This window comes from Nerophis ophidion, linkage group LG17 (genome assembly GCF_033978795.1).
Source record: "Nerophis ophidion isolate RoL-2023_Sa linkage group LG17, RoL_Noph_v1.0, whole genome shotgun sequence".
Classification (NCBI taxonomy): Eukaryota; Metazoa; Chordata; class Actinopteri; order Syngnathiformes; family Syngnathidae; genus Nerophis; species Nerophis ophidion.
The window spans coordinates 37741773-37757018 of NC_084627.1; the positions used below are offsets into that span (position 1 = coordinate 37741773).

The 15246-nt window shown below is 41.1% G+C and overlaps 1 protein-coding gene and 1 long non-coding RNA gene across 2 annotated transcripts in view; one reads left to right on the plus strand and one right to left on the minus strand.

The window, feature by feature from the left end:
- LOC133536402 (uncharacterized) lies at positions 1-6422 on the minus strand. Its single transcript, XR_009802458.1, has 2 exons — positions 5549-6422; positions 1-379 (listed from the first exon to the last, which is right to left on the minus strand). It is a non-coding gene; the product is annotated as an uncharacterized LOC133536402 (long non-coding RNA).
- Positions 5516-15246, plus strand: part of LOC133536398 (uncharacterized) — a 25549-nt gene continuing 15818 nt past the window's right edge. Inside the window, exon 1 of the mRNA XM_061876892.1 lies at positions 5516-7177. Coding sequence (XP_061732876.1) covers positions 5629-7177 — 1549 coding nt within the window. The 5' untranslated portion in view covers positions 5516-5628. The remainder of the gene's footprint in view (positions 7178-15246) is intronic.

Consider the following 15246-nt stretch of genomic DNA (forward strand, 5'->3'; position numbering starts at 1 on the left):
AATGAAAATCTATTTATTCTGTGATTTAGCCCCCTGAAAGAGCACCATTTTAACATGTAGCATGACTTTTATAAAGAAAAACACATTTTAGATAGAATATATTGTATGACAAACAATACAATAGAATGTAGAACCATCAAGTACAGTATTTTCATGAAGTCATGTACAGTATTTATCTTGGAGAGTAGACTTCTACTGTACGATTCTTCGTCCAGCTGCTACTCCGTCAAACACACCATCAGCATCCATCCATTTTTCTACAGCTTGTCCATTTTGGGGTCGCTGGAGCTTATCTCAGCTGCATTGGGCGGAAGGCGGAGTACACCCTGGACAAGTCGCCATCTCATCGCAGACACCATCAGCAGTTTGTCCATATTCTCTGGATAAATGTCCGCATAGAGAGATTTTGATATTGACAGTGTTTTTTTACACCGAATTACTGTAAAAAACAACATTGGTACTCCTTTTTATTTTTTTCAGTAACATTCTGGCAAATGAACTGTCATTTTTTTTACTGTAAAATTTAGACATTTTTACAGTGCATTCACTGTAAATTTGAAAATGGAACCACTGTTTTGTTTTTTATCGTAAAATTCGGGCAAACTGAGCTGCCGTTTTTTTCCCCATAAAATGTACTGACTGTTTTTCCAGTGTAGCTGCAAGCTAATGCGAGGGAGTAAGACTGGATGTTTTGGTCGAAATCTTACGGGGTTCACTGTGAGAGTCGCTACGCTAAACTAAAAGTGGGGGAGGCTCGTAACCTAAAAACCTTAAGTTTAAGTCACATTCACACACACTAGGTGTGGTGAAATTATCCTCTGCGTTCGACCCATCCCTATGTTCAACCCCTTGGAGGTGAGGGGAGCAGTGAGCAGCACCGGTGGCCGCGCTCGGGAATAATTTCGGTGATTTAAACCCCAATTCCAACCCTCCTGGGTTCCATTTGTATAGTCTTTTGATATGGCGTTTGAACTCAAGACCTTCCAGTCCATACTTGCCAAACCTCACAGATTTTCCGGGAGACTCCCGAAATTCAGCGCCTCTCCCGATAACCTCCCGGGACAAATTTTCTCCCGAAAATCTCCCGAAATTCAGGCGGAGCTGGAGGGGGCGTGGCCTCACTCGGGTCCATGGACTCAGGTCCATGCTGTCCTCACTCAGGTCCGCATGGACCTGAGTGAGGACAGCATGTTTTCACGTCCGCTTTCCCACGTTATATTTTTAGGCAGTTTCATTAACGTCCTCCCAGCGCGGTAACAACACACAACAACAGCAGTCACGTTTTCATCTACCGTAAAGCAGTTCGTCAGCCGTAAACAGCAATATTGTGACACTCTTAAACAGGACAATACTGCCATCTACGGTACATGCATATGGTTAGAAAAATAGTGACAGAGAGAATGGACAATTCAACCCTTAACTCAACAATGAGTAGATAAGTGTTATGTGTGTGTGTGTATGTGTAAATAAATAAACACTGAAATTCTGAAGTATTTATTTTATATATATATATATATATATATATATATATATATATATATATATATATATATATATATAGCTAGAATTCAATGAAAGTCAAGTATTTCTTGACTTTCATATATATATATATATATATATATATATATATATATATATATATATATATATATATATATATATACATATACAATACTTGACTCTTAACCACGCTCCCGGCAATTCAAGGAAATACGGTAAGTGAAATACAGAATTTGCCATCATCCCCCAAAAATATTTTGTTAAATAAAAGGGCAGGTTTGTTGGTGGCCTAAGACAAAATAATAATAAATGCCACTAAAATTATATTCCGCTTATTTTTATGTTGAAACATTTGATGTCAAAGATGAGGAGTCCAAAGATTCTGATGGGTTGTGACGTTCAACTTTGTTTAGTTTCTTAATTTAACCTACCCCCAACGTATTAATGATGACACAGAACACAATATTCAAAAATGTTCACATTTGGTAATATTTATTGAATTGATTTCAAACAGAATGATGATATTACATTATTATTGTTGGATTTAATATTATTTTACTGTCTATTTAGTTATTAAAGATGAAACAATAAAACATGTTTTAACGGTTGGATCCCAGCCTTTTAGTGGTTCATATAAATCATGAGGTCAGAAGTCATTTTTAAACGAGGCACACGTGTTTATCATTCCGAAATGTCTAACAATATTTTATGCTTCACCTACAACGTTACATTTATTTTTAGTTTGGCGAGCACATTTGTCCCGTTGTCCAAATACCGCGCTCACTTGTCCATGTAGTCCTTCTCCACACAAAAGATGTCATACGTGTATTGGTGGTTGATTCGCTTCATTCATATACGACGGAGCAGTGAAAATGGCTCCACTTGTTTTGATGTTTGTTTTAATTTGCTAAATAAAATTATTTTTTAAGTTCTGTCAGTTCTATTGTTGTGTTTGGAAAAGAACGTTCAATTTTGGTTGCCAATGTTGTACAATATGAAGTGCCATCCCATTCCTAACCCATACGGTTCAATATGATGTCGGTCCACCTTTTGCAGCTATTACAGCTTCAACTCTTCTGGGAAGGCTGTCCACAAGGTTGCGGAGTGTGTTTGTAGGAATTTAACACCATTCTTCCAAAAGCACATTGGTGAGGTAACACACTGATGTTGGTCGAGAAGCCCTGGCGCTCAGTCTCTGTTCAAATTCATCCCACAGGTGTTCTATCGGATTCAGGTCAGGACTCTGTGCAGGCCAGTCAAGTTCATCCACACCAGACTGGCATCCATGTTTTTATGGACCTTGCTTTGTGCACTGGTGCACAGTCATGTTGGTAGAGCAGGGGTAGGGAACCTATGGCTCTAGAGCCAGATGTGGCTCTTTTAATGACTGCATCTGGCTCTCAGATAAATCTTAGCTGACATTGCTTGAATTATGAATAATTTTGCTGGTAATCACAGTGCTAAAAATAACGTGCAAAATATAAAACATTCTCATGCATTTAAATCCATCCATCCGTTTTCTACCGCACCTGTTCAAGAAGTCGCATTAATGGTAAGAAGTATTGTATGTCACGATGGGGGGGGGGGGTCGCAGCTTGCTGCAGGGTCATTCATCCAGGAAGGCAGACGGACTACTCGGGACATGGCATTTAGGTAAAAACATGATTTAATTTAAACTAAAAAAGATACAAACAAAAATAGCTCACAGTGGAGGCACAACATGGGCTAAAGAACAAAGCTAACGCATAAACAGACTATGAACATAAATCAAACAAACAAACTTACTTGGCATGGCATGAAGCACAAAACTGTGGCAAGGGCAACTGACTGGCAAAGACAAGCTTAAATACTGCCTCTGATTAGTGCTCGGGAAGCAGGTGAGCGGGCATTTTGTCCACCAGAGACAGGTGGACAAAATGAGTAACCAAGGAAACCAGACAAGGGAGTGGAAAAAAAACAGGAACTTAAAGAGTCCAAAGGACAAACAGCACATAGCCAAACAAAAACATGATCAACAGACATGACATTTTATTTATTATTGGTTAGCTTCAGAATAACAATGTTATTAAAAACAATAAAAAACTTCTTATACTCAAAAAATGTTGGTCTTACTTGAAAAGGCACGCATTTAGTTGTATTCAGTGTTAAAAAATATGATATGGCTCTCACGGAAATATATTTTGAAATAATTGGCTTTCATGGCTCTCTCAGCCAAAAAGGTTCCCGACCCCTGTGGTAGAGGAAGGGGCCGCTCCAAACTGTTCCCACAATGTTGGGAGCATGGAATTGTCCAAAAGGTTTTGGTATCCTGGAACATTCAAAATTCATTTCACTGGAACTAAGGGGCCAAGCCCAACTCCTGAAAAACAGCCCGACACCATAATTCCTCCGCCACCAAATTTCACACTCGGCACAATTCAGTCCGAAATATACCGTTCTCCTGACAACCTCCAAACCCAGACTCGTCCATCAGATTGCCAGATAGAAAAGCGTGATTCATCACTCCAGAGAAGGTGTCTCCACTGCTCTAGAGTCCAGTGGAGACGTGCTTCACACCACTGCCTCTGACGCCTTGCATTGGACTTGGTGATGTATGGCTTGGATGCAGCTGTTTGGCCATGAAAACCTATTCCATGAAGCTCTCTGCGTACTGTAAGTGGGCTAATTAGAAGGTCACATGAAGTTTGAAGCTGTGTAGCAACTGACAGAAAGTTGGCGACCTCTTTGCACTATGCGCTATAACCTACAGCTCCGTGTTTTAACCGTCAATATTTCAACTTTTTTGAAATTGTTTTGATTTCATTGTTTTGTTTAAAAAATGTTACCCATTGTGTGTTCATACATTTGTTTTTTTTATCTCAATGAGCTTTTCACCTGGTTAAATAAAAGAAAAATGAATACACACACACACACAAATATATGTATATATATATATATATATATATATATATATATATATATATATATATATATATAATTATAAAATAATCTCCTTCTCACCCCGGTGGGGTGGTATCTGTGTCATCCTCAAGCTCGGGTTCTCTATCAGAGGCCTGGAAGTTTGAGGGTTCTGCGCAGTATCTTGGCTGTTCCTAGGACTGCGCTCTTCAGGACTGAGGCTTCAGATGTTGTTCGTGGGATCTGATGGAGCCACTCTCCCAGTTTGGGGGTTACATCTCCGAGCGCCCCCACTACCACGGGGACCACGCTAGCCTTGATGTATATATATACATATATATATATATATAGCCATCCATCCATTTCCTACCGCTTATTCCCTTTGGGGTCGCTGGCGCCTATTTCAGCTACCATCGGGCGGAAGGTGTTTTACACCCTGGACAAGTCGCCCCCTCATCGCAGATATATATATATATATACATACACACATATACATTATATTATATATGTATATAAAATATGTATATATATATATACATACACATGTATATATATATACATACACATATATATATACACACATGTATATATATATATATATATACATATACATTATACACATACATTTATATACACACATATATATATATGCATATATACACATACATTTATATACACACACATATATATATATATATATATATATATATATATATATATATATATATATATATATATATATATATATATATATATATATATATGCTGGATCCCCTGGGAAGAGCTGGACGAAGTGGCTGGGAAGAGGAACGTTTGGGCTTCCCTGCTTAGGCTGCGGCCCCCGCGACCTGACCTCGGATAAGCGGAAATAGATGGATATATATATATATATATATATATATATATATATATATACAGATATATATATATACAGATATATATACATATACACACACATATTTATTTTATTATTTATTTTTTCATTATATCTGTTTGCTTTAAAATGTCTGGATACACATACTGAACAGGGAGTTAGTTTTTTTTAACGTTTATTATCATAAAATGACATTATGCATTCTAAAATTGCCAGAAATGTCAGTACATCCGGTTCACCTGCAGGAAGCTAACGGGCGAGGAAAGGGTTAAATACCTGAAGTGGGCGAAGTTCAGCTCCACTCTCGACCTTCCAATCCAGCGAGGAGCCTCAGACTGAAACCGAGCAGCTCCGCAATGGCCACAGATTTCACCCAAGACTCCGTTTTACGCTTCATTCTGAGCCGCGGCGGCTCCGTCAGGAACTCGGACCTGCTGCTGCACTTCCGGCCTTTCCTCCGGGAGAACGACGAGCAAGTTCGGAACCGCGAACTCTTCAAGAAGTTCGTCAACTCGGTGGCCACCGTCAAGCAGGAAGATGGCGCGTCGTACGTCGTTCTCAGGAAGAAATTCAGGGGCTCCACGCCGAGTGGAGGCGGAACTTTGACTTCCGGGACAGTCGCCGGGAGGACGGCTCAACCCTCCCCGGAGAAGGCGACCTCCAACCCGGTTTGGGGCAGAGAGAGAGCTCGGCAGAGGGAGGCGACGACACCTGCACTTCCAGCTGAAATTGCCATGAAAAATGTCCTACCTGCGGCAGGTATCATACTTAATAACAACAATAACGTCCAAACTAATTTGAACCTTACACCAGCAGCTGTAAGCCAACCTCAAATATCTGCTCCAACACCAACCAGAGCCCAAAGTCCACCTGACCCTCAATCTATAAAGTGCCAACCTCAAATATCTGCTCCAAGACCAACCAGAGCCCAAAGTCCTCCAGACCCTCAATTTATAAAGTGCCAACCTCAAATATCTGCTCCAAGACCAACCAGAGCCCAAAGTCCACCAGACCCTCAATCTATAAAGTGCCAACCTCAAATATCTGCTCCAAGACCAACCAGAGCCCAAAGTCCACCAGACCCTCAATCTATAAAGTGCCAACCTCAAATATCTGCTTCAAGACCAACCAGAGCCCAAAGTCCTCCAGACCCTCAATTTATAAAGTGCCAACCTCAAATATCTGCTCCAAGACCAACCAGAGCCCAAAGTCCACCAGACCCTCAATCTATAAAGTGCCAACCTCAAATATCTGCTTCAAGACCAACCAGAGCCCAAAGTCCACCAGACCCTCATTCTATCCACCAGTACTCGCATGTGGGTCCACAGAAGGTGGGATCGGCCCCTTCTTTTGGGGGTCCGACTGCCTCCTTCCAAAATGTCCAAAAATCCGAACCTGGTCTTCCTCAGCCGTTCCGAACTAGACACAGGCCGAGCTACAAAACTGCGGTCTCTTGTGACGACGAAGATGAAGACATCCAGATGACGCCAGAAGGCCAACTTAACTCCATCGCAGTAAAGCCTGTGGCCGCCTCGTCACCAGAGAGACTTGTCCCGAAGATTAACGTTGAGAATGTGGAACAGGGAAAGATACTCCCGTCCCATCCGGGGAAGGAGCTAAGAGGTCGCTTTGCAGGTCTCCCAGGGGAGGCCGTGCCCAGCCGACGTAGTCTACCTGCAGAGTTGGTGGTGGTGGTGGAGGAAGGAAGGTTCTCGGAGCCTGGAGGTGCTCAGTCGGGACACAAACAAGGATGGAACCAACATGAGCGGGCGTGGATGTCGAGCAGCCACAACAGCATCTTCTCCCCTTCGTCTGATACTGGCCTCGCTTGCAGTGATTGGTCGCTCTCTGGTCCTGGAGGATCGGATTGGAACTGCAGCTCTGAGAAACAAGAGGTCGCAACAGGTAAAGTAGCACTTTGAATCCAGTGTGTCTCAGTCGGATATTTGTCCAATGTCAGCAAAAAAAAAATAGTATCAGATTATATCGGCTTGCCACTAAACCAGTGGTCTTCAACAGAGTGTCCGTGATCCTTAGGGGTCCACAGATGTGCTACAGTTCTTATTTCCATCCATCTATCCATCGTCCGCTTATCCGAGGTTGGGTCGCGGGGGCAGCAGCCTAAGCAAGGAAGCCCAGACTTCCCTCTCCCCAGCCACTTTGTCCAGCTCCTCCCGGGGGAGCCTGACGCGTTCCCAGGCCAGCCGGGATACATAGTCTTCCCAACGGTTCCTGGGTCTTCCCCGTGGCCTCCTACTGGTCGGACGTGCCTGAAACACCTCCCTAGGGAGGCGTCCGGGTGTCATCCTGACCAGATGGCCGAACCACCTCATCAGGCTCCTCTGGATGTGGAGGAGCAGCGGCTTTACTTTGAGCTCCTCCCGGATGGCAGAGCTTCTCACCCTATCTCTAAGGGAGAGCCCCGCCACCCGGCGAAGGAAACTCATCACGGCTACTGATCCTTTTGGTCATGACAACAAGTGAGGATGGGAACGTAGATGGACCGGTAAATTGAGAGCATTGCCTTCCGGTTCAGCTCCTTCTTCACCACAACGGATCGATACATCGTCCGTATCACTGAAGATGGTTCACCGATTCGCTTGTCCATCACACGATCCACTCTTCCCTCACTCGTGAACAAAACTCTGAGGTACTTTAACTCCTCGACTTTCCCGCAAAAATTTTGCCACAAAAATTAAATGTCTTTGAATACACACATACATTGGTCCAACATACCGTAGTGTAGTTAACGAATGGCAGTGACACGGCCACCCTACTCAATGTACTTTGCAGGTACTACATAGAACATGAACACATCATTTTGATTATGATATTCATGTTGGCATATAAAAAGCTCTCAATTTACCGGTCGATCTACGTTCCCATCCTCACCTATGGTCATGAGCTTTGGGTCATGACCGAAAGGATAAGATCACGGGTACAAGCGGCCGAAATGAGTTTCCTCCGCCGTGTGGCGGGGCTCTCCCTTAGGGATAGGGTGAGAAGCTCTGCCATCCGGGAGGAACTCAAAGTAAAGCCGCTGCTCCTTCACATCGAGAGGAGCCAGATGAGGTGGTTCGGGCATCTGGTCAGGATGCCACCCGAACGCCTCCCTAGGGAGGTGTTTAGGGCACGTCCAACCGGTAGGAGGCCACGGGGAAGACCTAGGACACGTTGGGAAGACTATGTCTCCCGGCTGGCCTGGGAACGCCTCGGGATCCCCCGGGAAGAGCTAGACGAAGTGGCTGGGGAGAGGGAAGTCTGGGTTTCCCTGCTTAGGCTGTTGCCCCCGCGACCCGACCTCGGATAAGCGGAAGATGATGGATGGATGGATGGATGGATGGATGTTGGCATATAAGAGAGCTGATGATTGGCACTCTCGTTGCCTACCTAGTGCCTAAGTGTCGAAAGTCAAGGTCTGATGCCAGATCCGGCCTGCAAATTCATCATATATGGTCCCCCGGAGTGATATTTGATAGAAGGGGTGTGAGAAAAAAATCGATTCAAATACAAATCGCAATTCTCACGTTGTGCGATTCAGAATCGATTCTCTTTTTTTTTTTTTTTTTAAATCGATTTTTTAATTTTATTTTTTTTAATCAATCCAACAAACCAATACACAGCAATACCATAACAATGCAATTCAATGCCAAAACCAAACCTGACCCAGCAACACTCAGAACTGCAATAAACAGAGCAGTTGAGAAGGAGACACAAACACGACACAGAACAAACCAAAAGTAGTGAAACAAAAATGAATATTATCAACAACAGTATCAATATTAGTTACAATTTCAGCATAGCAGTGATTAAAAATCCCTCATTGACATTATCATTAGACATTTTTAAAAATTAAAAAAAAGAACAATTGTGTCACGTTGGCTTACACTTGCATCGCAACTCATAAGCTTGACAACACTTCTGTGTCCAATGTTTTCACAAATATAAAATAAGTCATATTTTTGGGTCGTTTAATACAGTGGTCCCCAACTTACAAATAGTGCACCAACCACAAAAAACTCCCTTTTTCATGACAAAAACGTCCCTTTTTCATGACAAAGAAGAAAAAAAAAAAAGGACACTCCTCCCGGGCCGCGGGACAAATTATTAAGCGTTGACCGGTCCGCGGATACAAAAAGGTTGGGGACCACTGGTTTAATAGTTAAAACAAATTTAGATTTTTGCAATCAGTTGATAAAACATTGTCCTTTACAAATATAAAAGCTTTTTTTTTTAATCTACTACTCTGCTAGCATGTCAGCAGACTGGAGTACATCCTGCTGAAATCCTATGTATTGAATGAATACAGAATTGTTTTGAATTGGAAAAATATCGTTTTTGAATCGAGAATTGTGTTGAATCGAAAAAATCGATATATAATCGAATCGCGACCCCAATAATCGATATTGAATCGAATTGTGGGACACCCAAAGATTCGCAGCCCTATTGATTAGTATATGAAAAAGGGCCACAGCCACTTGCTGCTGTTTTGCACGCACCAATACTCCCATCAGTGTTGGCACTAGGAATTTTAAAAATGGGGTCCCAGGGTCCCCATCAAGTAATAAAAATGGGGTCCCCCAGTACATTTTTGGGGTCCCACATTTTTGTAACCGTTTAGAAAACAAATGATAAATGTATGCATTATTCTGTTGTATCCCACATTCTATATTGTGTTTTGGAAAAAGGTTTACATCAGGGGTCTCAGGCCCGCGGACCAATTGCGGCCCGCGAGACGTTATTTTGCGGCCTGCACTTTGAAATGTAAATTTAGTTTGGCCCGCAGGTTTTATATGAATGACGCTTATATGAATGGTGCTTGACAGCCTGTCATGTTTGCCATAAATGCCAATCCTCCCGATTAATCAAGGAGACTACCGTAAATCAGGACAATCATTCTCTTGAACATCTGTCGATCCTCTCCCAATCATCATTGTTCAATAGGTGCCTTTATTGTCTCTTACAACTTGTGCTAACAGCGTGCCGGCATAGCCAGGTGTTGTGTGGAGCTTTGACAGACTCACGCAAGTGAATGCAAGACATAATTGTTCAACAGCCATACAGGTCACACTGAGGGTGGCCGTATAAACAACTTTATCACTGTTACAAGTATGCGCCACACAGTGAAACCACATTAAACAAGAATGACAAACACATTTCAGGAGAACATCCGCACCGTAAGACAACATAAACACAACATAACAAATACCCAGAGTCCCATGCAGCCCTTACTCTTCCGGGCTACAATATACACCCCGCTAACACCGCAAATGATAAAGACCCCTCTATCTATCCATCTGCTACACCGGCGCTAACCCTTGGAGCCCAGCCCTACTTCTATATGGAGTCTACTGACATATAAGTTCAAACTATACACTGCTTTTTATTAGAAAATGCAACAGCAGAGGATGCATCTGACTGTGCGAGCAAGTCTGTCCCGCAACAAGAGGACAAAGGAGCTTATTGACTATGTCAGCCTACAATGGCGAACCAGCACAAAGCGCTTAAGGTAAAACTTTAAATAAAAAAATAAAAACCAGTGATTGTCACATACACACTAGGTGTGGTGAAATTATTCTCCGCATTTGACCCATCGCCCTTGATTTAGCATTTTATGACGTGATCCACTGAGGTCAAAATTGGAAAAAAGTCACAATTGGTGCAAAAACGGCTCATTTGGAAAAAGTATGAAGGAAGGCGAGATTGTTTTGTATATATTGTAGCCATACCTCCATGGTTTGATTTCAAATTTTTCAGGACTTGTCCAGATACCAAATACACAAAAACAGTTCGCAAAAGGTAAAACAAAGTTAGTTTAGCACAATAAGGCCCCTTTAAAGACATATGTTCACTGTTGATGGTTGTTAACAAATAGGTTTGTGTTTATCATACTGACCATTGTTCGATTGGAGTAATTTCACTTAATCAAAACTTATAACATTCCACAATACAAAATAATAAAAGCATGCTTGATTTTGACCCATATTTGTATTCAAAGTGAAAAAAGTTGTATCAAGGCGATTTTCTTTAAGATCCAACTGTTTATATTGTTTTTCTTGTTTACATTTTAACCCCCCCAAAAATACTTTACACTTAAAATACCCCAAAATATGTCCTTTGCAGATTTGTGCGCTACTTTAACTCATTATGCCCCTTAAGTGACTTATAAAATAGTAATGGGGATTAAAGTCAATGGTGCACTCTAGCTTCCCAGAGGGTTAAAGTGCGTAAAAACATACATTTTTTTGCTACATTCTGTCCTCATGGCTACATCTTTCATCCCAGTGTCATGTGTTTCGGTGAAAACATTGACACACGTGTCCTTGCTCAGAAAATTACACTTTTTTTTATAGACGTTTTATAGTTCGCTTCTGTTGGCCCTCAAAACCAAATAAAAGTCCCTAAAATTTCCCATTGACTCCAATATTAAATGTCGGATCTCAAAACCCCAAAAATTCACATTTTCCAACTCGTTCAAACTCTACCATTTGTCCACTTATTGGAAATCTAAGAACACCGGAATGTCTCCAAAGCCTTAAGGTTCTCACGGTGTGTTCGAAAAGTCGATATCGCCACAATCTGACTTTATTTGGCATGCGTTTTTTTTAACAAATTATAAAGAAAATGTTGTGTCATTGTGTAATGGTCGGAGGTGCATGAAGTCTTTTGCAGTCACGTGACAACCCCTCCACTCAGGCGTCTTAGTCTGGTATTTGTACTGTGCCGTACTTTAAATTCTTTAACAGCTTCAGAACTATCCATAGATACAGTCGTGGTCAAAAGTTTACATACACTTGTAAAGAAAATCATGTCAGAGCTGTTTTGAGTTTCCAATAATTTCGAGAACTCTTATTTTTTGTGATAGAGTGATAGGAGCACATACTTGTTGGTCACAAAAAACTTTCATGAGGTTTGGTTCTTTTATGAATTTATTATGAGTTTACTGAAAATTTGACCATATCTGCTGGGTCAAAAGTATACATACAGTAATGTTAATATTTGGTTACATGTCCCTTGGCAAGTTTCACTGCAATAAGGTGTTCTTGGTAGCCTTCCACAAGATTCTGGCCCGCTTCTGGTGGGATTTTTGACCACTCCTCTTGACAAAATTGGTGCAGTTCAACTAAATTTGTTGTTTTTCTGACATGGACTTGTTTCTTCAGCATAGCCCACATGTTTAAAGGCCTACTGAAACCCACTACTACCGACCACGCAGTCTGATAGTTTATATATCAATGATGAAATATTAACATTGCAACACATGCCAATACGGCCTTTTTAGTTTACTATATTGCAATTTTATATTTCCCGCGAAGTGTCGTGTTGAAAACGTCGCGGTATGATGACTCGTGCGTTTGACGTCACCGGTTGTAGCGGACATATATTCCAGCCCGATCCAAGCTATAAGTAGTCTGCTTTAATTGCATAATTACACAGTATTCTGGACATCTTTGTTGCTGGATCTTTTGCAATTTGTTCAATTAATAATGGAGAAGTCAAAGTAGAAAGATGGAGGTGTGAAGCTGTTAGCTTCGAGCCACAAAAACACAGCCGATGTTTCCTTGTTTAAAATTCCCAAAGATGAAGCTTTACTATGGATCAGAGCGGTCAACCGAACATGGATCCCGACTACATGTTAACCGGCAGTTTTGGGTGAGAAAATTGTGGTAATAAGTCGCCTCTTACCGGTGACATCAGCGGAGTATCCGTCCTGCTGCAGCTGCCGTGACTTCCCTCAGAGACTCTGGCGTCAACACACCCGTGGCCACACTCCTCCGACTTTCAGGTACTATTTAATCTCAGTAAACACTAGCAACACAATAGAAAGATAAGGGATTTTCTAAAATATCCTAGTAAATGTGTTTAATAACATCTGAATCGCTCCCACTGCAATCGCCTTTTTTTTCTCTTTTTTTCTAGTCCTTCACTCTAAATTTCCTCATCCCCGAATCTTTCATCCTCGCTCAAATTAATGGGGAAATTGTCGCTTTCTCGGTCCGAATAGCTCTAGCTGCTGCTGGCTATGATTGTAAACAATCTGAGGAGCCCTACAACCCGTGACGTCACGCGCACATCGTCTGCTACTTCCGGTAAAGGCAAGGCTTTTTTATTAGCGACCAAAAGTTGCAACTTTATTGTCAATGGTCTTTACTAAATCCTTCCAGCAAAAATATGGCAATATCGCGAAATGATCAAGTATGACACATAGAATGGACCTGCTATCCCCGTTTAAATAAGAAAATCTCATTTCAGTAGGCCTTTAAGTCAGGGTTTTGTGAAGGCCATTCTAAAACCTTATTTGTAACCTGATTTAGCCATTCCTTTACCACTTTTGACATGTTTGGAGTCATTGTCCTGTTGGAACACCCAACCGCGCCCAAGACCCAACCTCCAGGCTGATGATTTTAAGTTGTCCTGAATAATTTGGAGGTAATCCTCCTTTCTCATTGTCCCATTTACTCTCTGTAAAGCACCAGTTCCATTGGCAGCAATACAGGCCCAGAGCATAATACTACCACCACCATGCTTGACGGTAGTCATGGTGTTCGTGGGAATAAAGGCCTCACCTTTTCTCCTCCAAACATTTTGCTGGATATTGTGGCCAAACAGCTCCATTTTTGTTTCATCTGATCACAGAACGTTCCTACAGAAGGTCTTATCTTTTTCCATAAGAAAAAAAAATTGAGCTGTTTGGACACAATACCCAGCAATATGTTTCCATGTCAGAAAGCCAACACATTTAGCTGAACGGCACCAATTTTGTCGAAAGGAGTGGTCAAAAATTCAACCAGAAGTGCTTTATTGCAGTGATACTTGCCAAGAGACATGTAACCAATTATTAACATTGCTGTATGTATACTTTTGATCCAGCAGGTTTGGTCACATTTACAGTAGACCCATAATAATTTCATAAAAGAACCAAACTTCATGATTTTTTTTTTGTGACCAACAAGTATGTGCTCCAATCACTCTATCACAGAAAAATAAGAGTTGTAGAAATTATTGGAAACTCAAGACAGCCATGACATTATGTGCTTTACAAGTGTATGTAAACTTTTGACCACAACAGTTTTTTACATATGTGTAATGTTATTGATGGGGAAAAATGCATTTTTAGACAATATGATTTGCCTGAGCGGCTGGGAGAACCCGAGGGTAACAAGCAGTAGAAAATGGATTGATGGATGGGCTGGAAAGGACTGATTAAAAAATTGTAATTAGAAAAAAAAAAAAAAAAGTTTTTGTTTTGTTTGTTTTACTCGGGACTACCTGTGGGCCGGACTTTAGATGCTGGCCTGTGGGCCGTAGTTTGGGGACCCCTGACATAATCTGTCATCTTGTGGTTTAGAGTTGCCATTGCACATATATGCTGACAATCGACACAGAATATCTTCAAAACCACATTTACACACCTCTGTATTGACAATCCACTGCGATCATTGTTTTTTGCATTTAAATAGTTTGTTGGCAATTTTTTAAATTTGATTACACAACTATGCAAAAACACAGTTTATGAATAAGTATGTCAACCAGTGGTTGGATAATTTAATTACACCCAAAACTTTTTCTTGTATTTAGAAGGGAGATGTTGGAATCCATTCAGTATTTATGGTGAAAATATTCAACATGTCAGGATTTCAGTATACGGAAAAATGTGTTAAATTGGGAGTCAATGGTGACCAAAATGGGCTAAGTTTGTAGCAAATGTTTATCTCCTATTTGAAATAACTTTGCAAAAAGTGGCATGATGCCATCATAAAGAAAAACTAGTTAAAAACTATGTGGCTAGATTTCAGCCTTCTAAACTTTTGATATTTAACGGTTCGTTTAACAATGTCCGTTTTTGCTCAAGACAGACTCAAGGGTTTAGAGTGGACTCAATCAAACAACACATCAGTTATATATAAAATGTTTTTAATAAAATAAAATAATAAATTATGTACGAATAATTTAAGCAAAAGTGATTAATAAGA